The 26897-nt window shown below is 40.9% G+C and overlaps 1 protein-coding gene across 3 annotated transcripts in view; it reads right to left on the bottom strand.

Moving 5' to 3' along the window:
* Window positions 1–26897, bottom strand: part of TNR (tenascin R) — a 5843683-nt gene that overhangs the window by 323135 nt on the left and 5493651 nt on the right. For all 3 annotated transcript variants that reach the window (XM_044085960.1, XM_044085961.1, XM_044085962.1), the window contains one exon: window positions 19400–19519. In XM_044085960.1, coding sequence (XP_043941895.1) covers window positions 19400–19519 — 120 coding nt within the window. The remainder of the gene's footprint in view (window positions 1–19399; window positions 19520–26897) is intronic.

Genomic DNA, 26897 nt, shown 5'->3' with positions numbered 1-26897 from the left:
AGACTTTATCCTACAGAGTTCATAATTTTTTTTAATGACTGTTTTAGATGAATGGTAAATTTCAAATATTCATCAGTTATGCTGCCCTAGGAGTTATGTGTGGTTACTAGTTAAATTTTGGTACAGTTGAAAGAGATTATTTTGAAAACATTATTCTGGTGAGAGAACTGCTTGGGATCCAGGGCATACTATTCAGGAGGAGGATAGGCTACAATGGTGTGGGAATTGTGGTGAGGGAGAGCCTTCAGAAGGCAGTGAGGGATGTCATCAGGATTAGTGACATACTCATGGCAGTCATACTCCATAGCAGGGTTGCAATAGTGAGGACAAAAGTACATTCAGACATCAGTTTCAGGCCCTACTAGATAAAGCCATACAACACAAATTGGCATTTATAATGGGTGATCTCAATGCACATATCAGGGCAGACAGAAAGTACAGTTTTGTACCTACCATAAATGTAGATGTTCGAGTGTTCACCCTGCTGCAGTTATCACACTTGGGTTATCCTGCCATCAGGCGGTCCCGCAGTCGGCCTGAATTCCAAAGTCTTGGTTTGGCGTTGGTTGCTGTCGCTTCTTCCCTGACGTCAGTGCACCAGGGGTATATGAGAGGCATCCGACACCATTTTCTTCAGTTTTTCTTGCCCCAGATGTCAGGTGCCCCCAAAAGGTAGGCAAAAAAAAAAAAAATATATATATATATATATATATATATATATATATATATATACACATATATATATATATATATATATATATACATATGGCTATATAAAAATAAAACAAAACCCTTAGGTACAAGCAAATACACCACAGAGGTAGTATAGGATAAAGTGGTAGAGATAAGTTCAGCTAGTTCAGAGGGGATGGAGGGAGGGTAACCTGGACTGCAGCAGGGTGAACACTCGAACATCTACATTTACGGTAGGTACAAAACTGTACTATGTTCATCGTGTTACCCTGCTGCAGTCATCACACTTGGGTTGAATCCCAAAGCTAAGGAGGGGAGGTGGAGTAACATGGTTAGAAGAAGCTAGTAGACCCTGCAAAACTGCAGTGGCAAAACCAGCTCTAGTCTTAGAGTAAAGAGGTAAGTGATAGTGCTTGGTGAAGGTGTGCACTGAACTCCAAGTAGCAGCTTCCAGAATATCCTTGGTTGGCACTCCCCTGAGAAAGGCTGCTGATGTAGCTGTAGCCCTGGTAGAGTGGGACTTAATGTTAGCAGGTACTGGTTTCCCATGATGTGTGTAGCAGAAACATATGCATTGTCCTATCCATTTAGAAATGGTCTGTTTTGAGATAGCTTTTCCTTGTGATCCTGTAGCATAGGCTACAAAAAGCTGGTCAGTTTTTCTGAAAGCCTTAGTTTTATCCAAGTAGTAACGTAATTGCCTGTGAATGTCCAAAGAGTGCAGGAGTCTTTCTCCTTTGTTCTGGGGGTTTGGGAAGAAGGTGGGCAAGTGAATGGTTTGGTTTAGGGCCACACTGGATACCACCTTTGGCATAAAGGAAGGATTAGTTCATAGAGAAACTCTGTCTTGATGAAAAATGAGGAAAGGTTCCACTGCCATTAGTGCCTGTAGCTCTGAGACTCTTCTAGCTGAGGTTATTGCTAGTAGTAGGGCAGTTTTCCATGAAAGAAATTTTAAATCAGTTGAGAAAGCTGGTTCCAAGGGCAGCAGTGTAAGCTTTTCCAGGACAAAGTTGAGATCCCAAGTAGGTGTTGGAGCTCTCCTTGGCGGTCTTAAGTTCTTAGCCCCTCTGAGGTACTGCCTTAGGAGTGGATGTGAAAATAAAGGAGGATCCATGTTGCAATGAGCTGAAATTGCTGAGGCGTGGATCTTAACAGATGAAAAGGAAAGTCCTTTGTATAACATCTCAGTTAAATATTGTAGAATCTGAGGAATGTTTGGCTCCAGGGGATTTAGGCCTTTAGCCTGGTTCCAGGAGCAAAATCTTTTCCATTTGTCTGAATAGGTTTTCCTGGTTCTGGGCCTCCTGGCCTCCAGAATGACATCCATAACAGCTTTGGATAAAGGTGTTGGCTGGTTGTTTAGGTCATTTGTCATGCAGCCAGGTTTAAAGTCTTGAGCTGGCTGTGTAGAATCAGATTGTCTCGCTGGGTGAGCAGGTGAGGAATTTGTGGCAAAATCCATGGTGGGCCCTGGGCCATGTTCCTTAAAATTGGATACCAATGTTGGCGTGGCCAGTCTGGTGCAACGAGAATCATTTGTGGCCTCTCTAATCTGACTTTCAGCAGTACCTTTGCTAGAAGAGGCAGTGGAGGGAAGGCATATACTGTTAATGTTTTCCAACTGAATGAGAGGGCGTCCACTTTCCAAGCTAGTGGATGGAAGGTCCTTGTGCAAAATATTTGAAGTTGGTGGTTGTGGGGGCTTGCAAACAGATCTATGTCTGGGCGTCCCTATTTTTGAGCTATCATTGCAAATACTTGTGGATCTAGTTTCCATTCGTGTGGATCCATGATGTTTCTGCTTAGGTCGTCTGCCAATGTGTTTTTCTTTCCTGGCAGGAATTGTGCTTGTAATTGAACCTGGTAAGACAGTGCAGTATTCCACAAGGTCATTGCTTGCCTGCATAGAGGGTAGGAATGTGTGCCCCCTTGCTTGTTTATGTACCACATAACTGTGGTGTTGTCTGCCCTTATTAGTAGTTGTCCTGGGTGTAGAAGGTCCTTGAAAGCTGTTAGGGCATTCTGCACTGCTAGCATTTCTTTTTGATTGATATGCAGGTGTCTCTGATCTGTAGTCCATTTGCCCTGAATGCACTGTCCTGAAATGTGTGTTCCCCAGGCATAGTCTGATGCATCTGTTTTCATAGTTTGCCTGGCTGTGGGTAAGGTGAAAGGCTGACCCTTGTTGAGATGACATGCCTGTACCCACCATAGAAACTCCTGTTGAAGGTAGGGAATAAGTGGAATCATTGTTTCCAAGCTGTTAGGGCATTCTGCACTGCTAGCATTTCTTTTTGATTGATATGCAGGTGTCTCTGATCTGTAGTCCATTTGCCCTGAATGCACTGTCCTGAAATGTGTGTTCCCCAGGCATAGTCTGATGCATCTGTTGTCATAGTTTGCCTGGCTGTGGGTAAGGTGAAAGGCTGACCCTTGTTGAGATGACATGCCTGTACCCACCATAGAAACTCCTGTTGAAGGTAGGGAATAAGTGGAATCATTGTTTCCAAGCTGTGGCTGTGCTGAGTCCATACACTTTTCAGGTACCATTGTAATTTCCTCATATGCAGTTTTGCAAATGGTATTAGTAGAATGCACGATACCATGAATCCCAAGGCCTGCAGAATTTTTATTGCAGGGAGTTGGGTCTTTGTTGCCATTATTTTGAAATATTGAAACAGTTGTCATTGTTTGTCAGACATGAAATAAGCCATCTGGGCTATTGTATTCAAGCTGGCACCCAGGAATATTATGTTTTGTGAGGGCACTAGTTTTGATTTCTTTTCGTTTACTGTGTACCCTAGGCAACTTAGAAGGTGTTTGACAAATGCCAGATGCTGTAAAAGAATGTCCTTGCTTTCTGCTTGAATAAGACAGTCGTCCAGGTATGGGTATATTTGAATTCCTCTTTGTCTGCAGTATGCAATTACTGGTGCCAGGCATTTTGTGAAGACCCTGGGTGCAGTAGATAAGCCAAAGGGCAGTGCAGAGAATTGATAATGCGTTGGACCTGCAATGAAGTGGAGGTATCTTCTGCAATTTTGTCTGATAGGGACATGCAGGTATGCCTCCTTGAGGTCCAAAGTGACTAGCCAAGCATTCTTGCCCCGCATGGGAAGAAGCTGCTGTAGTGTTAGCATCTTGAATTTTGGTACTAGCAGATAGGTGTTCAGAATTGAAAGATCCAGAATGGGTCTCCATGCTTTGTCCTTTCTTGGAACTAGGAAGAGTCTTGAGTAAAATCGTTGTCCTTGCTCCTGTGTAGGTACATGTTGAATGGCTCTCATGTTCATAAGAGCTGTAATTTGTTATTGTGCCACTGCCATTGATTTGGTGGCAGGTTTGGCCTTCCTTTGATCCTTGGTAAGGTATGAAAGTGGAATCTGTTTCCTTGAGAGGCAATGTTTAGAACCCATTTGTCTTTTGTGATGATGTGCCAGTTGTCTGCAAAAAATGCTAGTTTTACTCCCAAGGGTGTTGCCAGGAGAGATTTGCTTGGTAGTTTGAGGATAGAGTCATTGTGTCTGCCTTCGGTTCTACCTGACTTCGTCGACAGCGCAGAAGACCGACATCGGAATCCGGAGCTCCAGAAGATCGAAAGCGAAGAAGACCGACGCGAATCGCGAGTGGCAGAACATCGACAATGCAGAAGACCGACACGACGGATGACAACACCAACGCCGAGGATGCCGACATGGGGAAAGGCTGTGTGAGTATGCGGTAGTGACGGACGTTGGGGTGCGAGGCAGGTAAGTGTGGAGATTGACGGTCTGTGGGGATAGGGGTGGGTTAAGTGAGTTAGGTTAGGGAGATAGGGGTGGGTTAAGTGAGTTAGGTTAGGCGATAGGGGTGGGTTAAGTGAGTTAGGGTTAGGTGGGTTAAGTGAGTTAGGTTAGGGTTTATAGGGCGGGTTAAGTGAGTTAGGTTAGGGAGCGGGTAGGTAAGTGTGATAGTGACGGACCTTAGGGTTAGGGTAAGGTTTAGTGTGGGCTTGTAAGGATTTTGGTGTGCTTGTGTTGTGTGTGTGGTTTGTGGAATGGGGATGTGTTTTGTTTTAATAATTGTTATTGTGGTGTGTGCAGTGTATGGGGTTTCGTGTTTGTGTACCGGTAATTTGTCGGTTATGTGTGGTTTCGTGTTTATGGACTGTCGAATATGTGGTGTCGGTGATGTGGTTGTCGGTGTTGTGTGGTTTCGGCTATGTCAGGTAGAACCCTGCCTTCTGCTAGTTTGGGGCCTGTCTTCTGCTCCTTTCTGGGTAGCAGAACCCCATTGGTGAGGTTTGTAAGGGCCCTGTGACTGACCTCTGCCCCTTGGGCATCTGTATTTGCCCCTCTGTGATCTGTCTGAAGCTGGAAAGGACCAATTGTTTGTTGGCCAATTTCTGCTGAATCGAGGGGGTTGTACCTGCAAGAAATCCTTGACCGTTTGTATAGATTTAGCCTTATCCTCCATTTTCTTTAAAACCTCTTCTGCTTTGACACCAAATAATACATCCTGCTGTAAAGGTGCATCTAATAATTTTGCTTTAACATGGTCAGGGTGGGTTTGCTCTTTTAACCAAGCATGTCTACGAATGACAGAGCCAGTAACAGCTGCTCTACAGGAAGCTTCCAGTGAATCAAATCCGCATTGTAAAGTATGCTTACCCACCTGTTCAGCTGCATGCAACAGATCTTGCATTTCCTTGAATTCAGGCTGTTCTGTGTGCTCATTTTTTGTTTTAACTGAGACATCAGGAATTGTTGATATTTCAACATGTCAAACTGGCAATTTAATGCTCTCATAGCCAGAGTTGCAGAGGTGTATATTTTCTTTCCCCATCTATCTAGGGTTCTGGAATCTCTTTCAGAGGGTACAGGATGTTTAGCCATAGAAGCTTTTGCTCCCTTAGGACCCTGGGATATGGTTTCTGGGTCAGCTACAGGGCTTTTATAAAGGAATTTGTGTGAGTCAGGTACTCTGTAGTATCTGTCTGGTTTGGCTGGAGCAGGAGGTAGAGAGTCTGGTTTTAAACTAGACTCCAATTAGACATCATCCACAATATCTAAAACAGGAGGGATAGCAAGAGATCTGTGCTGGGGTAATAAAAGGAACTCTCGGAGCCTTTTCTTAGAATCTGAGTAATCCTGGCCTTCCCAGTGGAAATGTTCCCTCATGGTATGTAATGTTTCCCCAAAGGAGTAGTCTTCAGGGGGAGATGCTGAGGGAATACAGTCTTCAGCATCAGAATCCTCATAAGGTGGAAAAGTGTAATCCTGTTCCTCAGAAGAATCTGAGGAGAGAGAAACCTGGTCAGAGGATGCATAATCCTCCTCTTGTCTTGGTCTTTTATCAGGAGGGGGATGGGAACCCCTGATAAGGGTAATTAAATCTTCAGCCATCTTAAGCATCTGTTTCTTAGGCATGGGGCCTTGACCTGTAGACTGATGAACAGTTTTCTTAGGTTTTAAAGGAGTTTTAAGCTTAGCATAAGATTTAATGGTGAGTGTAGTCGGTCTGAAGACACCTTCTGCAACCGAAGTTTCCTCTGCACCAGTGACTAATTCTGCTCCGGTGTTGGTAGATGGCTGCGTTGGCCTAGTAGACTCCGCTTGGGAGTCAGTAGCTGTCTGGGGTTCTAGCTCTGTGGTCGTCAGGGGCTGCTTAGGTGCCTCACTGAAAACCGGAGAACCGGCGACAGGCCCAGCTGAGGGCTCAGGGTCTGGCTTATTCCTAGGCTGCCTGTCCTTATCCTTGCGTTTTTTATGAATTGCGGTTGTCGGCTGCTCAGACGGCATAATATAATTAAATTTCCTACCAAAGTAATGCCGTGCGAAGTCAAAATGGCATTTGATAGTGCATTTATTAAACCTAGCGCAAAACCGACAACCTGTGACGTCGTGGTCTGGGCCTAGGCAAGGAATACAATAGGAATGGAAGTCCTTATGAGGTATTTGCTTCCCACAAGAAATGCAATTGTTAACTTTTTCTGACATCGGAATGAGGCAAGAAAATGTTCCCCAATGGTACTTAGCTTTATTGAAGACTTCGAACTGAAATTCAAATCGAAAATCTCAGGTGTCGGCCGACCGGCAGTTGCGAACTGCTTCTGCTTCGGGCACCGTGCGGCAAGAAAGACTGAAGAAAATGGCTCCGGATGCCTCTCATATACCCCTGATGCACTGACATCAGGGAAGAAGCGACAGCAACAGACGCCGGACCAAGACTTTGGAATTCGGGCCGACTGCGGGACTGCCTGACGGCAGGATAACCCAAGTGTGATGACTGCAGCAGGGTAACACGATGAACATCAGGATATAAGGACTTCCTGAGTCCACATGGGTGGGGCAACACAAATAAAAGAGAGGCCATTCTAGACTTATCGCTTGATGGTGGCCAGCACATGGTTCAGCAAGAGAGACAGTCAGATGATCACATACAAGAATGGCCAACATGCAACTCAGACTTCCTCCTAGTAAGGAAAAAATGGGGGGAGAATCAGTGATTGCAGAGACACCCCAAATGAAACAGTCGGTGTACAGCATAAACCACTGGTTGCCACAATTAGCTGCAGGCAGTGGTCAAAGAAGGCTCTAAGGTCAACAGAGTCTAGGCTGAAGACCTGGAAGTTGACTGGAGGGAAACCACAACAGTTCAAGGTACTACTCAGGGTTCTAGCAACTCAAGAAGAAGAGGAAATATATGGAGTTGAAGAAGAATGGTAGCAACTCAAAACAGCATGTGTAAGGACTACAGAACGGATATGTGGCTAGGTATGGACATAAGGTACATAAGGAAATCCGGTGGTGGAATGCAGCAGTGCAGGAAGTCATCAAAAGAAAGAAGGTATGCAGGAAACAGTGGGCGATAGAAAAAACAGACCAGACTAGGAAAGAATACTGAATGGCTAACAAAGAGGCTAAGACAGGAGTTGCAATAGTAGGGAATTAGGCATCAGAGGCACAGAAACAGCTTTTAGAAAGTGACTGAATAGGTGGTACAAAGGAACTATATCAGGTTGCAAGGCAAACACAGCAAGATAAAGAAGATAATCAGACACTCTTCATAAGGGATGTCACCAACAATCTGCCCACCAGTCCACAGGACATCAAAGGCAGTCAGAAAGAGTACTTCCTGCATCCTCTGAATGAAGAAAACCCCACAGAAGCTATACTATCCCAGACACACCCTTCAATGAAAGAAGAAGAGGATCCCACAGCAGAAGAGGAAAGAACAACACTAAGGAAAATGTAGTCATGGAAAGCAGCAGGCTCAAATGAGGTCACAGCAGATATGATAAGGATACTGGGAGATAGGGAAAAATGGCTGCTGAGGTACTCATAGCAGCATGGAGATAAAAGCATATCCTAGATAACCGAAGAATAAGCATACTAGTGCCAGTGTTCAAGAAGAAAGGAGACATTCACAACTGTGGGCAGTATAGAGGTATTAAACTCCTATCACACCGCATGAAAGTTCTGTAGAGGATGATTGAGAAATGAATATGCAGAGTAGTAGAAATAGTAGAAAGTAAGATAGGAGATGAGCATTTTGGATTAAAATCAAGATGCAGCACAACAGACCTGATGTTTGCAGTGAGACAGATAATTGAGATGAACCTAGAGATGAGGAAATAGTCCAACTGGGCATTCCTAGACTTGGAGGAAGCATATGACAAGGTCCCATGAAAGCTGATTTGAGCAGTCCTGTGGTGGTTTGAAGTCCAGGAAACATTGGTAGATTTAGTGCATGCTATGTACAAGCACCCAATGACTCAAGTGTGAACAGTGATGAGTCTCACAGAGGGGTTTCCAGTGAGAGTAGGGGTGCATCAGAGTTCAGCTCTGAGCCCACTGCTGCTCATACTGGTGATGGACTACATTAGCAAACAGGTTGGGGGGGGACAAATCAGCAAAGCTGCTGTATGCAGATGCAGTGGCATTACAGGCACTCTCTGAACAAGAACTTCAGCAAAGGATAGGGGATATAAATGCAAAACTGAAGCCACATGGGATGAAACTGAGTGCAGATACCCCAGCTGTAATGGCAGCAAATGAGAGAAATCAGAAGAAGCTGACATTTGATATCGAAGGAAAGATAGTGGAATAGGTTTCAGCTTCAAGTATCTTAGGGGGTTGTTGAGAAGAACGGAAGTCTCAGTTAGGAGGTCAAGGCAAGAATCAGAGGGGCTGCAGTGAAAGGGGAAGTATGTGACAGAAGAATGCCAAAGAAGATGAAAATTAAGGTGCACAAAATAGTGATGTGACCAGTAGTGCTGTGTGGTAAAGAAACTTCGCCAGTAAAGGCAGAGCAGCTGAGGAAGCTAGAGGTGATGAAAATGAAGTGCCTGAGACAGATGGTATGATGTCCACTGTGGGACAGACCTAGAAGATGCCCTTATTTCCTTTTGCTTTCTTCCTGTCTAGTGAAGTAGATTTGGGATAGACAGGAAGAAGGCAAAAGGAAATAAGGGCATCCAGCAAAGATGTGTGTGAGAGAAGACCTGTGACAGTCAGGCATGATTGTAGAAGAATGGCATAGAATGGAGGGAAACTGCAAGAGTTGACATGACACCCTGACTCCTTGTAGAAAATGGCAAACAGGGGCTTGGTGATGATGATGATGATGGTGGCCGATTAGTATGGAAACAGCCTAAGCCATGGCATCAGGTTGTCTGGGGCGAGAGTACTGCATTGTAGCTTGATGGGAAGTCTTTTGATAGTGGAGGTAGGTATGGGCTGGAGACAGATTATTGTTATGTTGAGCAGATTCAGAGGACAGAGAAGGGTTAGTAGCTGTGGTTTTTAGTAGAGATCTTACAATATTGATGAAATATGAGTTGAATGGATTCTCAGTGCTTCCTTAAAGAATGAGTTAGCTGAGCTGACTGACCTAGGTGAAGGACATGATTGACTGGAGACCAGAATAGTTTAGGTTTGAATCAGGTAAGGGTTTGTAGGTTTGTGTAATATATATTTCTAATTTGATTTTGCTCTTATCTGAGTTTCTCAGCTGTTTATGTTTCATGAAGTTAGCTTCAGTTTTGCACTTTATCCAGTACTACCAAACCCAGTCCCCTTGATTCATTAAATGTTTATTTTGTTATGATAGCCATAGGTTCGTAGGGTCATAGGCAGGTACTAGGCTATTGGCCCTAGGGCCTATATAAGCCTAGCCAAAAGGTACCCTGGCTTTCGCCACCCAAGAAAATTATTTTCCTGTGCCACTGTCAAGCAGAGCCACAGAAGTGATCCCCAGGATGAATTTCATATCTCCCATCCAATCATCAAGATTTTTCTTGAAGAGTGCTAATTAGGAGCTTTGTTTGATATAGATAGGTAGTTTGTTCCAGAGTATGGGAAGTCTCTGGGACAGGAATCTATCCCTCCAGCATGTTCTGTTTATTGTGGTGATAAAGTTTAGGTCCCTAGAGCATGTAGCTCAGAGGGACTGGGATTTCCTTAAGTGGATCATGTCCAAAAGCTCTGGGTTTGACATAGCTTTGTGTGTTAGGCAGAGATTGCCTCTGAGTAGGTGATATGCGACGGAGTAAAGCTGCAGTTTTTTGAGACGGTCTGCGTAGGGCATCTGTTTGAGGCCAGTAATCCTCTTTGTGAGGTATTTCTGCAGCCTTTTCAGTTGTTGCAGATATCTTGTGAAGTACATACCAAAAGGGGCGTTGTACTCTATAATGGGTCTAATGAGTGACGAGTAGAGGGGAACAATGACCTCTCTTTTCTTGGATGAGAAACCTTTTGTGATGAGGTGTGCCACGTAGCAGGATTTCCTGACAACTGTGGCAATGTGATTATCAAAGGAGAGACTACTGTCCACCTGTGTCCCATGGTCTCTTATCACACTTTCAGTGTTAAGTAGACTACCGCCTATGTGGTAGTTCATGGGTACAGAGTTTTTACCAAGAGGGATGACAATGCACTTTTTGGCATTGAGCTTGAGGCCATGGCTTTGACACCAGGCATCTGTCTCAGTGAGGCCCTTTTGTAGGATTTCCACATCTTTTGGAGTTTTGATTATTTTTGAGCATTACCTCAAGGAAGAGGCAAATCAAATTGATCAATTTACCATCGTACACACTATGTTGCTTCAAGTATTCACTCTACAACTCTATGCCATCCCTGTTTGGGATGACAGTGAAGAGTGAATTCACATCCATGGTAACCATTAAACATTGTTGTGTTATAATACCATCATGCACATGTTCATATAGATTCCCAAGGAACTGTTTGGAATCTCTCAATACTACTGTGGAACCATCTAGCACTGGTCTCAATAACTTCTCAACAAAGATAGAAATGGGCTCCGTCACCCACCCACCACCCGCTACTATGGGTCTACAGGGGGGGTTTATGGGGTCCTTATGTATCTTAGGTAACCTGTGAAAAGTAGGCACACAGGGATGGTCAATAGTCATATAACTGGTTAAATCTGCTGAAATAGATTCACCCATAAGACAATCTTGTATAACACAATGTACTTGAGAAACCCTGTGCTGAATTTCCCTTTATGTGATTTTAACATATACAGTAACATCACTCAACATCTACTATCTATGACTATGATAGCTGGCATACCTTCTGGCAAAGCTGATGTCGCAGGTACTGCTGTTGACCTAAGTGTTTTTGGGAGAAATTTGATGTTGAAATTGATTTATAATGATGGTAATGGTAATATTCAGATTGATTCTGTTTTTAGAAAACCAAGCATGTTTGTACCACCAAATCACCCATTGGTGGAAGCTTTTATGAGACTATGTGAAGGTGATTTAAAACAGATCTCTGATGGACATGGTGGACATCATATTTTTAATAATTTGTCCCAGGATGAGCGTAGAGTTCTGGATAGACTGCATATAGATGATGGCATTGTTAACTGCCCCGCAGATAAGGGGGGGGGGGCGCTATCGTAGTTAATGATTAGGGATTTTTATTTTAGTTCTATTGCTACTATGTTGATTGAGTGATGTTACTGTATCTGTTAAAATCACATCAAGGGAAATTCAGCACATGGTTTCTCAAGTACATTGTGTTATACAAGATTGTCGGTACTTTTCCGTTATCTGGGCAACACTTTAAATGCAGTTGCTAAGCTCAGAATCCAGTGTCTTGTCATGTCCTTTTGTGTCTTAATCTAACCAGGTTTGTGTAAAATATGTTACTGGATTCTGTTTAAAAAATTAGATGTCACTTCTAAAATGTACTTGCACCTGGTTAGATTAAGACCAAAAAGCCTTGACAAGACACTGGACTCGGAGCTCAGCGACTACATTTAAACTGTTTCCCTCTAATGTAGCAGCTGGACAAATCAAAAAAAAAAAAAAAAGCAACTGAAACTACTTGGGAAAGCAGAACCTCAGTAAGACACTGATAATATATGTTATATCAGGTACATAATCACTACTTTAACTCCCGTACATTATCTGTACTTCCTAACAATGGTTATTTCCGTTGTCAGGGAAACCCTTTTAAAGCAATACTTGCCACTTAAAGAAAAAAAAATGCTTCACAGCTACCTGCTGTTTCATGATTACAATCACAGCTGCCAGAAGCCAGATAACTGTACGTAAGGAAATTGTGTTTTTGGAGGATGTACGTACAAGCGTAGTTGTAAGGGGCTGCATAGTGTTTAAATTATGGAGAAATTCCCTTTTTTGTACTTTGCTGTTATCGGAGCAACACTTTATAAGGTTGCTGAGCTCCGACTCCTGTATCTTGTGAGGTCTTCATCTAACCAGGTGCGTATAAAATATTTTACTGGATAACGCATGACCAAAAAGACGTGACAAGACAGTGGATTCGAGCTCACAACCGCATTTAATGTGTTGCCCTGATAACGGAAAAGTAACAGATTGTCTTATGGGTGAATCTATTTCAGCAGATTTAGCTAGTTATTTGACTATTGAACATCCCTGTGTGCCTACTTTTCACAGGTTACATAAGATACATAAGGACCCCATACACCCTCCCCCCCTTAGACCTATAGTAGTTGAGAAGTTATTGAGACCAGTGCTAGATGGTTCCACAGTAGTATTGAGAGATTCCAAACAGTTTCTTGGGAATCTATATGAACATGTGCATGGTGGTATTATAACACAACAATGTTTAATGGTTACCATGGATGTGAATTCACTATTCACTGTCATCCCAAACAGGGATTGCATAGAGTTGGAGAGTGAATACCTGAAGCAACATAGTGGGTACAATGGTAAATTGATCGATCTGATTTGCCTCTTCCTTGAGGTAATTCTCGAAAATAATGTTTTGCTGTTTGATGGAGCCTATTATGTTCAGACCTCTGGCGTAGCTATGGGTGCATCCGGTGCCAATAGCTACACCAATATGGTCATGGCCCAATGGGAGAATGATCACGTGCTGAATGGAAGAAATAGATTCTTTAAGTATATTAGCCTATATAATAGGTTTGTTGATGACGTTTATATGCTGTGGCTGGGAGATGAAGAGGAGTTACTATGTTTTCTGGATTGTATACATAGTACCACTTCCTTTTTGAAATTTTCAATCAAATATTCACCTGATGAGATAGAGTTCCTGGACGTGAAGGTTGGCAGACTACCAGATATGACATCTGACACCATGTTATATAGGAAGAAGTGTTATAGGAACTCCCTCCTACATAGGACTAGCATGCATCCCTCATATGTATTTAGTAATATCATTAAGGGACAAGGCATGCGAGCATCTAGACTTAATGCTCGAGATTCTGGGCTCCAGGATGAATTGGCTGTTTTAGAACACAATTTTAAGGAGGGGATATAAAATCAGGGAAGTGGAAGTTGGACTTAATGCTAGTCGCCATCTTAGATCTGATAGAGAGTGACCATACTTCTCTAGGAAATATAGGGATGAGAACTTAGAACAGAAAGAGGAACCACTTAGACACTTCAGCTTATGAACAACATATTGCAGTAATGTGAATGATGTTACTGCTGTTATTAAGAAGGATTGGCCAGTTCTGCTAATGGATGAGAAAATTAGGACTATTGTGGGTGATGAAACTGCCTTTGTGTTAAAAAATAAATGGCACATTTCCATGTGGAGGATGTAAATATTGCACATATATTGAGACGGATAATGTTTTTGTGAACCCTAATAATGGCAGGAGATTTTATTTTAATGTCTCTGCTAGCTGTGACACTAAAGATGTTATTTACTTAGCGCACTGTGTCACATGCTCTTCATTCTATGTGGGGAAGAGCAATCGGAAGTTTAAGGAATGTATAAGGAAACACCTTTATTTCATTAATATCAAGTACATGTCAAATGCTCTAGCGAAACATGTAGTGGAGAAGGGAGCTGAGCATAAGTTCAAGTTTAGAGTTATTGATAGGGTTTTTGAAACCCTGAGAACAGGTGTCATCAGGAATCGTACAGAGACTGTGGAACTTGAGTGGATTGTTAGGATGCAAGTGCACAAAGGGTTGGGACTAAATGAAAATGTCCTTCTTAAACCTGTATTGAAATCACGCCGGTTGTTTAGGTGAATATTTTAAATGCCTTTGTTATATATGAAGGCTTTTTACACTCTGTCTTTGGTTGTATGTACTTGTATCTTTAAATGAAAAAGGGTGTGCGAGTCAATTTAGCTCATGATTGGTGGGGTATGTAGTATTTAAGCTGCTTCTGTTGGGAATATGCTGGATCTGATGAAGCAGAATTTTTATTTTCTGTGAAAGCACTTATCCTTGTTTATTTGTGGAATAAACTACAACAGATTTTACCTGCCTGTGTCGTTCCCAGTGCAACGCTTTTGTGAACTGTGTTTATACATTTTTTGGCTGTTTGTTGCACTTGGTATACCCAAGTTGTGAGTAGCTGTGTTTCTGTCTTGTAAAATATTGCCACTCCACCTTCCAAACCCTTTTTTCTGTCCAATCTGATGACATTGCAGTCTAGTGAGAGAGAATGTCCTCATATTTTAAATCTTGTTTCAGCCATGATTCTGTAACTATAATAGCTTCAGCTTGAATGCTTATGTTAACAATCAAGAGTTGCCTTAGATTGTTGTTGGGTGTGGAGTTATGTTGGGTGTGGGAGGTACTGGTGGGGTGTGAGTATTTACTAGATGCTGTAGTGGTCCTGAATTTGTATGGATGTCTCCACAAAGTGTGATAATCAGAGGGAAGCATAGGTAGTTATAGGGCTGGTTTTGTTTAAATTTTAATTTACAGCAAACTGTCTGAGGTAGAGGGTTAGGAGAATATTATACATGTTTTTTTCTTAAAGAGGTGATTAAAAGCATGAGGGAATAGGTGGGCAGTTATGGAGAAGTGGCATTCATATTCATATCCATATTCCTATTCATATTAATGTGGTATTTAGTTGATTGAAAATTATTGTTTTCAGTTAAATGCAACCTTTAATCAGAATGCCATGAGGCTGTTTCACACTTTTTAAATGCTCACTGAATGATATTTTTCTTTTTATCATTTGATAAATGCATTTCTAAATGAATATCATGTCTATTATTTAAAATAAAGTCTCCCTTTTATGTGTGCTGATCCAGTCTGATTCCTCTAAGTGCTGACGTGCTTATAATATGGTTGTAATAAAATATAATATGTGGTTATAATATGGCTCACTTAATTTGCTGAAAGAATAGTCTTTGTTTGGCCTTATTCTTCTAGTGCTCCAGAGGCAATGAGTTAACCCAGGGGGAGAGACCCAATGAACGTTTAGTGATGGTAGTGCATGGAAGAACTTTATTTATTGATTTGCCTTTGTTTACCAGGAGGTCTACTGTGCCAGGGTGAGCCCGGTTCTGTAGAGGCCCAGGGAGAAAAGCTCCAAAAACAAACATAATAAAGCTACAGAATCAAAATACAGAAATCAAGCAGCAATGGTACAAAACACTACAGTACAGAATAGGTAATACAATAAAATAGATAATGCTAGTTATACAGATGTTAGATGTTAAGTATGCAAGCCAAACAAGGATACAGTTGATGACATGGTATAATAGGGAATGTGTGAACAATATGGTATTGCAGGTTTGCAGTAGAGAGGGTAAGATGGAGAGCAGCAGATTAAAGATTCTGAAGTGAGGGACAGCCTTAGAGTGACTGCTACACAGGCATCAAGACTGAATAGAAGATATGGCAGATAACTGCTACAGTAGATTATGTGTGGCTGGGTGGCACATGTTGGACTAAGTAAGTTGGAAGCACTGAATGTATATATGAGGATTTGAGCTGTGAGATGGGGAGAAAAAGTATGAAGGCTAGGAATATTGCTTTTTTATATAGTCAGTGCTGGTACATGTACATAGCCAATGGGAGAACAAGTGTTGTTTTGGTGAAGTCTTAAAACATTCAGGGTTGCTAGTAGACCTAATTGAAGGAGGGAGAGCATTCCATAACTTTGCTATAGCATATGGGTAATGCATTTCACCAGCGAAGGTTAGGTTTTGCTACATTAATGAACATCTGATTGAGATCGCAGAGGTCTATTTGGGTGATACATGATGAACAGAGAGGAGAGGGCAGGACAGCTAGAAGGCTTATAGATTAGCTTATGAGCTGTGGTTAGTTGAACATTTGTTAGATGTTGGGGAAGTTCTAGCCAGTTTAGATTTTGGAGTGATAAGCAGTAGTGGGAGGAGTGTTTGGTGCTGGTTACAAATTTTGTGATTTTATTATAGCATGAGTCCAGTTTGGATTTAAGAGAGGATTATATATTAGTAAGGAGAGGTGAACCACAGAGCAAGGATGGAAGTAGAAAGGAAGAGGCAAGGGATAGTCTTGCTGCATAGGTGAGGAAGTGTTTCTGTCTGTACAGGATGCCTAGATAACTAAGCTTTAGGCAGTGGAATCAGATGGAAGGAAAAAGTAATTTACATGACATTTGAATATCACTTACATTCAGCTCTTTCCTTAAGATGAATAGTCAGCAGTAGTCTAAAGAGCTTGACATCAGTAAATAGTCTATCCATGGAAGGTAGATTATTTTAAGACTTGGGGATGGAAACAGATCATATTAATTTATCAATTTTTGTAATATTATTCCTCTATACGTCTGCGATCAAGGTGAGTAGTGTTTGCCATTTGTAGTAAGTTTACAAGATACAACTGAATAGTGTTTGAACAGTAGAGCGGAAAGAAGCAGGTCTTTCTTTAACAAATATCCAGTTAGCTGTCCTAAAACAAAAACTAAAATACTTCTAATGCCTTCTAATGAGAACAAATGATTTGCCTAATGAGAAGAAATGATTCATTGGAGAAGGTAATGATCCTCTGAAAGACTGAAGGTAAAAAGAACTGGATGGCAAAAGCTGAGATGGACAGATAGTACTAATGAAGTAAGGAATATGAATTTACAAACATTTAAAGAAGCAGTGTTGGACAGGAAGGCCTAGTACTTTAAAGTCCTTGAAGTCATAAGTTTTATTTGACTAAATGTCTAAACTACAGCAGAGTATGCGTGTGTGTGTGTGTGTGTGTGTGTGTGTGTGTGTGTGTGTGTGTGTGTGTGTGTGTGTGTGTGTGTGTGTGTGTGTGTGTGTGTGTGTGTGTGTGTGTGTGTGTGTGTGTGTGTGTGTGTGTGTGTATGGCAGACAGGATTGCTGCTGTGGTAAAGCAGCGGTGACATGCAGTTCTGGGCATTTCTGTGTCAGAGAAATGATAATGGAAACCTGATCAAATCTGTATGTCCTAGAAAGTCATGATTGTACTGGAGGGGTAACTTGGTGATCACAGACAGTGGACTGCCTTCTCCTGGTGTACCTCTTTAACTGCAATGTAACTGAGTTTAGTGTGCAGCATAAATGACCATGAATTTTGCTCTTATTTATAATGTGAAGCTCATTTGCATATGTACTCTGCACCTGCTGCCTACGTGATGTAAAGTAATACATTGATTCTGCTACCACAGTGTGTAGCTCCATCTGAACTGGGATCTGGATTCTGTCTGCACCTTTCTGTGCACTGGACCTAGCCAGTGTGCATCATTTCTTTGAACCATGTGCTATAACTTCCCATATATCCCACAATAACAGACTCTACCAAATCCAAATAGGTTTAAAGAAAGAATGAGGCAATTTAAAACTATATATGTCACGATTACTGCAAAAATGCAAATTACAGACTAAAAAAAACAAATAAAAGCAGGATTTCACATAAAAGTAATGCAAATAAATCAATACTGTTTGAACAGCTGTAGCACTCTATGACAAAGACTGTTTTAGGTAATTCACATGGTCTTTCAAAGGTTGGAAAGGCATTTGGATTCACTTATTTACTGAATTAACCAATAACACATTCTAGTGGGGGTAATGCCAGGTTTACTTGTGGATGGTGTGGTCAGATCATGAGGGAGATGTGACTAAATCACCCCAAGTTGGGGCAAAGCTTGTATTACTCACACCTGGGCATGTTCTATTATAAAATTATACTATTTAAAAAAAAAGAAATTTCATCCATTTTTAAATGATATCATTGCATACAACTTCTTTTCTGTCTTCTTGTGTTGGAAGGATGATTGGTGTAGTAGTGCAGATACATCTGTCATGTCCATGTCGATACTTGCACAGTGTGTCAGTTAAGCATATTTTTTGTCTCACTCTTTTTTTAGACAAGAGCCAGGAGAGTGCATACATTCATCTGATTACATTATGATGGCTGATCCCTCCTGATGTGTTCTGAGTTAGTGCGTTTGTGAGTGTGTGTGTGTGTGTGTGTGTGTGTGTGTGTGTGTGTGTGTGTTCTGAGTGTGTGTGTGTGTGTGTGTGTGTGTGTGTGTGTGTGTGTGTGTGTGTGTGTGTGTGTGTGTGCGCTCGCATGCGTGCATGTGTATACATGTATGCATGTGGACGTGTATTTATTTATTTATTTATTTACATTTGTTGACTGGTAATGTCCGACTGGACGTAGGTCCATTTTCAGCAGAGGCTCGGGGAGAAAAGCTCCACAAATTAAAATATAACAGACATAGTTACAGATGAAGAATCCTAGCAATTAAAATATTACATAGTTACAGATGAAGAACATAGTACATTCAGTAGATAAATAGCATCTGTTCTATCCACGAAGTCATAGCAGACATTAATTGTTACAATACGAAGTTACTGCCATATAATAACTAGATAGGCATGGAAGTATCAGAGCTTGCTGTAATCAAAGGTATACAAGGGTTACTTTATTATTTGCTACGTAGTTTTTGTTTCAGGATTTCTTATTTTCATTTTGCTTTGCATGCAGACATTTCCTACTGATAATGCTCAATTCATCATGGGCATGCTGACTGATGTCTCCAATCAGTCTGCTTGTTTTGAATAATAGTTTTATTTATATGAATGAATGACAGCTTTATCTGTATGCAACTCAATTAACCTCCCCTTATGTACATTTAGGTTAAGTAGAAGGGAAAACTATGCTGGCACTCAGTGGGAACAAGGCAGTAAAAGTAATCCTGTACAGCCTGCCAGGCCATCGCAGGATTCCCATACACACACACACGGACACGCACACACACAAGCACACGCGCGTGCACACACACACACACACACACACACACACACACACACACACACACACACACACACACACACACACACACACACACACACACACACACACACACACACACACACACACACACACACACACACACACACACACACACACACACACACACACAAATATTTGCAGTGTCATTTTATCAGGCTATATTTTAAATATGTACTGACATACCCTTGTAGTGAGTAGATGTGATCACGTAATTATCAACTGAAGACAGAGGTCGGTTCCATTTGAGCAGAGCATCCATCGGTGTAATGTTTGTGGCTATCAAACCAACTGGGCTGTCCATGGCTGTGAGCAAAAATATAATGTATATCATTTATGACTATGTTACTATGGAAACAAAACCAGAAACTAATAATCAACTAATGCTAAAAAGTGAGCAAGTAATAAACTTAGAAACAAAACATTTTTTTTTATTCTGACTTGCATGTAAACGAAAGAAAATGTGAGTGCGTTAGGTTGACTTTCAAACAAGTACATCAGAGTATACCCATGTTGATAAATGTTGTAAAATAAATTAATTTAATTGGCTAAAACTGATATGTGACTGGTCATCAGTAGACAGCAATGAATGAATAATGAACAAGCAATCTATTGTTGGATAATAAGAACTATATTTCACCAGCACCAAAACCCTCAGCTGATCATAGGTTGGTACTAGGCTATCTGCCCTAGGGCCTATACAAGCCTAGCCATAACAATTCTCTGGATATTTCTTCCCACAATATTTACTTCCCTGGACCCCTGTCTAGCAGGACGACTGACGTGATCCCCAAGGTGAATTTCCTATCTCCCATCCAATCGTCAAGGTTCTTTTTGAAGAGGGCTAAGGAGGTGCTCAGCTTGACATGTATGAGCAGTCTTTTCCAGAGTCTGAGGAGTCTCTGGGTCAGGAACCTATCCCTCCAGCATGTTTTGTTCATTGTGATGACAAGGTTTAGATCCCTGGAGCGTGTGGCTCTGAGGGATTGGGATTTATTTAAGTGGAGCATGCCCAAAAGCAAAACAATCACAGCTGGCTGGATTAAAGTGAAAATCTTCAAACAGGTATCAGAGTTACAACTGTCCTAATGGATGCCTGTGTAGAAGTATACTGAAACCTGTGTGCTTAAATTGACTTTTGAATGAATCATCTTCATCAACCACCTTTTCCCCATTTTCTTCACAGGGTTGGGGTGTTGTGTCAACTATTGCTATCTCTCTGGAATCAATGCCACTTTCCTACCTTCTTTGACAGTCATGTCCAACTATTTTAGGGCTTCTTTCACACAATCTGTCTCTTACTGGATGCCCTCATTTCTTCTTACCTTACCTTCTTTCTGTCTCTGCCAAATATTCACCAAATCATCTTCTGCTTTCTGACATCTGTCCAAACCATCATGATATGTTATCTTTGACTTTCACTAAAGATTGAAACTACTTTGGCTTCTGCTTTAATGTCATCATTAATTTGTCTGTTCCCCCATCGTGCATCCTACCATCCATCTTAAGCACTTCATCTCCATCACCTCTAGCTTCCTCCACTGCTCTACGTTTACTGCTCAGGTATCTGTACCATACAGTAGTACTGTCACACCACTGTTTTGTATACCTTACTTTACAGCTTCTTTAGCATTCTTCTGTCACACACAACCAATGACATTTAATGCCAGTTGCTTGCAACCTCACTAATTCTAGCTTTGATCTCCTCATTCAGACTTCCTTTCTTGTCAACCATCCCTTCCAGGTACTTGAAGCTGTTAAACTGTTCCATTGTTTCCCTTCTATGTCATCTTTCAGTGTTTTTGGATTTCCCCAGTTTACTGAAAATGACCAGCATCTCCTGTATGCTTTCATGTTTGCTTTCCATATCCCTCTCATTTGCTGAAGTCCAGAGTCTGCTTGTAATGCCACATCATCTGTGTACAGCAGCTTTGTTGATCTGTTCCCTCCAGCCCATTTGCTAATGTGGTCCTTCTCTAGTATGAACAGCAGTGGGCTCAGAGATGAGCCCTGATGAGCTCTCATTCCCACTGAGAACCCCTCTGTGAGACTAAACACTGTTCCTACTTGTGTCATTGGGTCTTTATACATAGCCTGCACTAAGTTTAGCAATGTTTCTTGGACTTTAAGTCATTTTAGGACTACATACGACAAGGTCATGTTTCTTTGGACCTTGTCATATGCCTTCATTAAGTTTAGGAATACCCAGTTAGAATCTTTGCTCATATCTTCAGCCTCTTCTCCGCTATTTGCTCACTGCAAATATCGGGTCAATTATGCTGCACCCTGATTTGAGTCTGAACTGCTCATATTCCATCTTACGTTCAATTACATTTTCATATTCATTTACCATTCACCCTTTCCAGCATTTTCATGCAAAGTGACAGGAATTTGATACCTCTGTATTGCCCACAGATGTAATTGTGTCCTTTGCTCTTGCACACTGTCACTAGAATGGTTATTCTGCTATCATCTGGGAAACACCTTTTACTCCACACTGCTATCAGTACCCTCAAAAGCCATTTCTCATCTAATTCACCCAACATTTTAAATGCCTTTATCAAATTATCACTTAAGACATAGACATACATACATTAATAGAAGAGAAATCAAAGCATATTAATTTTTTTTCCATTTACACACATTATACATTCTGTTTTCTTTTTTTTTTACAACTGTCTTTTAGTCCAATATTACATAATCACTCAATCCCTGCTTTCCTTAAACGTCACTCCTCCTACTAAACATTATTCTGCATGTATTACTTCCACAAATTTCATTATTTGTATGCAATTTGCTCCTTCATTTTTCTAAAGCTCCCTCTATGTTTCCGTTTACATATTTCACAATATTCAATACTTCAATACAGTTGGTTTAGATTTTGATTTCCTTTGCTTTTTTGGCACCCATCAGGTTTAAATTTAATGTCACCTTCCATGTCAAGGAAACAGGACTTGTGTCACAGCTCAGAAAATCATTTCTTTAATTACAGCCAATTCATTTCTTTAAGTACTCTCCCAATATTTCTGACAGAGTACTCAGTATGTAATTTTAAAAATCTGTCAACTCATTACACCCCTAAAACTATTTTCCTGATTACCTCCTTCTTTTCCATAACACCTCCAACATTTGCAATCTACATGACAAAAAAATTATTTTAAGTCTGATTGGGGTATATGCACACTTTCAAGCAAAAATTCTAAACCTTCTTGACTTTGTTCCCTACTTAGGAGACATACATATGTCCTCCCTTTGATCCTTTGTAAATTGCTTTTCCAGTCTCTCTCCCCAACCTTTTCTAAACTTCTCTGACTGATTTTTATAGTTATCATGCCCTACTAACTATCTCTTTTAATAGCAGCTTCCATTCTAAATTCAACCAATGTTGGATGGTGCAGTGGTTAACGTTTCACCTCACAGTAAGAGTTTCTTTGGTTCAATTCTTGGCTGGGGTGCTTTCTGTGTGGAGTCAGCATGACTTCTCTGTGTTTGTGTGGATTTTGTCTGGGTGCTGCGGATTCCTTCCACAGTACAAAGACATGTGGCTGGAGTCTTCCTCCCTGGGCCTCTGTTGAAAATTGGCTCATTCCAAGTTGGACTTTCCCAGTAAACAAATGTTTAAAAAATAAATAAAACTAAAAACTCTACCAGGTCATGTTTAAACTTGGGACTCCTCTATCCGTTTCTCTTTGACTAAACTCTGATACCAAACCATGAAAGGGAAGGCAGTCTCTAACCTGCAGTCCAGACTTCTTGGTGTCATCCTACTGTAGTTTATTTATTGACATTTGGTTACCAGGAAAGTGAGACTTGGTAGTTCCCCATTTTCAGTGAGGCCCATGGAAAAAAGCTTCAAAGTATTACAGAAACATTATTAAAACAATAATTGTACAATTTTCAAAAGTAATACAATAAAAATAAAAGTTTAAACAAGTATACCAAATTAGACATAATGTGAAAACATTTGTTATGAATAGCTACAGCTTATATGACAATGATTTAAAAAAAGAAATGTTAACCAGTTTAGAGAAATTAAAGGTAAGTTAGTATAATACAAACAAGAATTGCAATATGAAGTGGGAGAAAAAACAGGGTTATAGCATTTTTAGTTACAGAGTTGGGGAGAGATTTTGGGTGAAAGAGGTGGAGTAAGAAGGTATAAAGTGTGAATAGTTACTTGTTCGTATTTAGGGATAGAGTTTATCCTTATTACCTTTCCCTCTTTGATTATCTGTTCCAAATACCTTGTTTCCTTTCTCAGGTTTCTCCTGTAAATTCCAGCCCCCTCTTGCCTATTTTCTGTACCCCCTACTTACAGTCATCCATATTGATAAAATATTCTTTCTTCATTCTAGTATTGGCTTAGGTATTAGACTACATTCTGAAACTGTATGAATATAATATTCTCTGTGGTGGTTATTATTCTCTTTAATGATCTGTATCCAAAAACCTGAATACTTCCTCCCCACTCACTTCATAATCACCCCTTTCTGCTTTGAATTATAACCTTCTGTTTGTTTTATGTAGATGAGTCTTAACTGTGTAGCCATGAAATATTCCTTCAAATCACGTAATACTAAATCACCTTGTTCCATCTGGAGGATTAACTTATCCCATTTAACCCTTACTCTCTTTCCCTCACAGATAAATTCCTTCATCTCTTTATTAATTATTGTCCACAACTTCTTCTCTGGGTGATAAAAATATGCCTGACCTGTGTATAATACTAAAGGACTAATACATTTTCACTGCTTGTATCCTACTATCTACACCCATAAACAAGAGCTTCTAGTTTTTCAGCTTTTATGTTATCTTTTGTTTAGTCTCTTCCCACATATCCTATGCTGCCATAACACAATCATAGGATCATAAGACGTTACTAGGCTGTTGGCCCTGAGTCCCTTATAAGCCTAGCCAAGAGTTTAGCCCATGTTTGGACAAGTCAGCACCTGGATGCCCCTGCCCATCAGGGACACTGGTGGAATCCTAGGGATGTATTTTCTGTTTCCCATCCAGTTATCCAAGTTGTGCTTAAAAAGGGGTATAGAGCTACTCTGCTTGATGGGGAGAGGGAGTCAATTCCACAGATGGAGGAGTCCCTGGGACACAAATCTGTCCCATCAACAAGTCATATCAATGTCACAGACCAAATTGAGGCCATGTGTGTGGGTTACTCGAGTGGAACTTGCCTTATGGATATACAGCAGTCCCATCAAGGCGGGGGCCGAGATTGCCTTGTATGCCAGACAGAGGTCACCTCTGAGGAGTCTGCATGAAACTGAGTAGAGGGATAGGGCTTTTTAGCCTATCTGTGTATGGTAGATTTTTGAGGCCCTGGATTCTCCTGGTGAGGAACCTCTGTGTTTTTTTCAGCTGCTGCATGTGTTTTGCAAGGTACATGCCAATAGGGGCATTGTACTCAAAAATGGGCCATATAAGGGAAGAATATAGGGATGTTATAACCTCCTTATCCCTAGATGAGATACCCTTACTTATGAGGTGGGCAATGTAGAAAGCTTACCCTACAACAGAAGCAACAGGGTGGTCAAAATTCAGATTGCTATCAACCTGTGTGACCAAATCCCTCACGACTGATTATATGCTTAGGACATTGTTATTAATGTGATAATTTGTGGGGAAGTCACTCTCCCCAAAGGGGATGATGATGCATTTCTTGGTATTCAGCTTGAGGCCATGTTTCTGGCACCATTCATTTGTTTGGGTGAGACCCTCTTGGCGGATGTCCACATCACTCGGGGAATTGACAGCACCCAGCTTGCAGTCATCTGCAAACTTCGTCATCCATAGTCCACTGGTTTTGGCCTGCACCTCAGAAAAGTATATCCCAAAGGTTGCCAATGTCCTTGTTAATGAGGTCCATGATAATCCGTTCCTTGGCTCTGCAGATCAGGCTAGTTAGGATGATGATGGATGCTCCACCTTTGTGCAAAGGGATGACAGTGGCTATCCTCCACTCAGCTGGGACAAAGCCGGTACTCATGCTGTGGCTGAATGGTGCTGCAAGTTCCTGCCTGAGTTCTTGTAAGATGCAGCCTGGGATGTTATTGGGTCCCATGGAGGCTGTATTATTTGCTTTTGAGAGAGCAGTGATGACCTGATCCCTAGATATAAGGGAAAGGGGGCAGGTACTGGGAATGGCTTGATTTACTGATGGGGGACAGAGGGGTGAAGTTTTCACTGAATCTGTCATGCAGCAAGTTTGCTATATCTACGGCATTTCAATATGTGGTGTCCTTGACCACCAGTTCTGAACAGATCTGGGTGCTTCCTTTGAGATTGTGGACATATGTTAAGAAGGCCTTATGATTGTCTCTAGTAGATGTGGCCAATTTGGACCACACCAATAAGCCTTTTTAATTCATACTCATAAATAATTCATGTTATCATAAACAGGGGTATTGCTGAACCAAGTCATGAGTGGGTACATAATTTATGCATATGCCTATAGCCTTTGTTTTACCTTCATTAATTTTATATCTCAAAAAAACTTGAAATGATCCAAAACATTCCACAACACTGAGATGCCCTTTCCTGGATTTATCAAGTAGCAAACAATATCATTTGCAAATAGAGTCAAACTTTTTTGATTACCATACCAATTAAAGCTTTGAATTTCTGAGTCACTTTTTTTTGCCAATGGCTCTATATATAAAGCAAATAGGAAAAGGGAAAGAGGACACCAATGCCTAGTTCCTCTTTTCAAACACAACTTATTGAAGAGGAACCCTCCCACTTTAATATTTGCTGTGATCCTTCATATATCCTCCTAATTAACCTAATTATTTTATCAGGCAATGCAATGTTTCCAATGCCCTACTCATAATATTCAAGCTTACTTTTCCAAATGCTTTCTCTGCATCAAGACCCACCAACAACACTGCATCCTGCTGGATCATTATTGTTCTGTTAATGTTATCAAATGTCTGCTTCCTCTCCACAAAACAACACTGATCCATATCTGTCAATTTTGGTAACACCTTTGCCATTCTTTTAGTTAGTATAGACCTAAACATTTTATAATCATGGCTTTAAATTGAAATGGATCTATAGGAGGCTTGGTCTGAAGGATCTTTACCCGCTTAGGGTTTTCTTCCAAGATACTGGTGATTCTCCTCCTTTTAAAATACTATTAAAGAAAATCTTATACGTCTTTAAAACTTTCCTCCCTCCTAATGATTAAACTTTGACAGGAGTGCCATCTGTTACTGGAGAATCCCTTATAGATTGCTTATACATCACCATTTTTATCTATTCTTCCTCTGTCTTAACTATTAGTTGTTGAGCCTCGGCTGCCTCTAATCTTGGCATAATTAAACCTTCCATAAATATTTCCATTCATGCTCTTTCATGGTTTCCACATTCCTCTGCTTTGTACAAAATTTCATAAAATTTCTGAAATGTCTCCAATACCTCTAAAGAATCTCTGATTATCTTTCTTGTCATAGTCTTCCTACGTCTGGTGACAACGCTGTGTGCTTTCTTTTGCATAAGTCATTGTGCTAAAAGTTTTTGTTATCAAAAATTAGTTGCTTAACAAAAATCATTCTAAACTTATGCATATTATCCAAATTCTCCCTTATTTTCTCTTTAGCACTCTGTATTTGCTCCTTTTCTTGTTCTGTCAGATTCCCCTTATTCTGCAATTCTTTAATCTTCGTTAGCC

This window comes from Protopterus annectens, chromosome 10.part0 (assembly GCF_019279795.1).
Source record: "Protopterus annectens isolate FY-2018-M chromosome 10.part0, PAN1.0, whole genome shotgun sequence".
Lineage (NCBI taxonomy): Eukaryota > Metazoa > Chordata > Ceratodontiformes > Protopteridae > Protopterus > Protopterus annectens.
The sequence above is the reverse complement of the archived record's forward strand: the minus strand, read 5'-3'. Positions and strand labels throughout refer to the sequence as shown.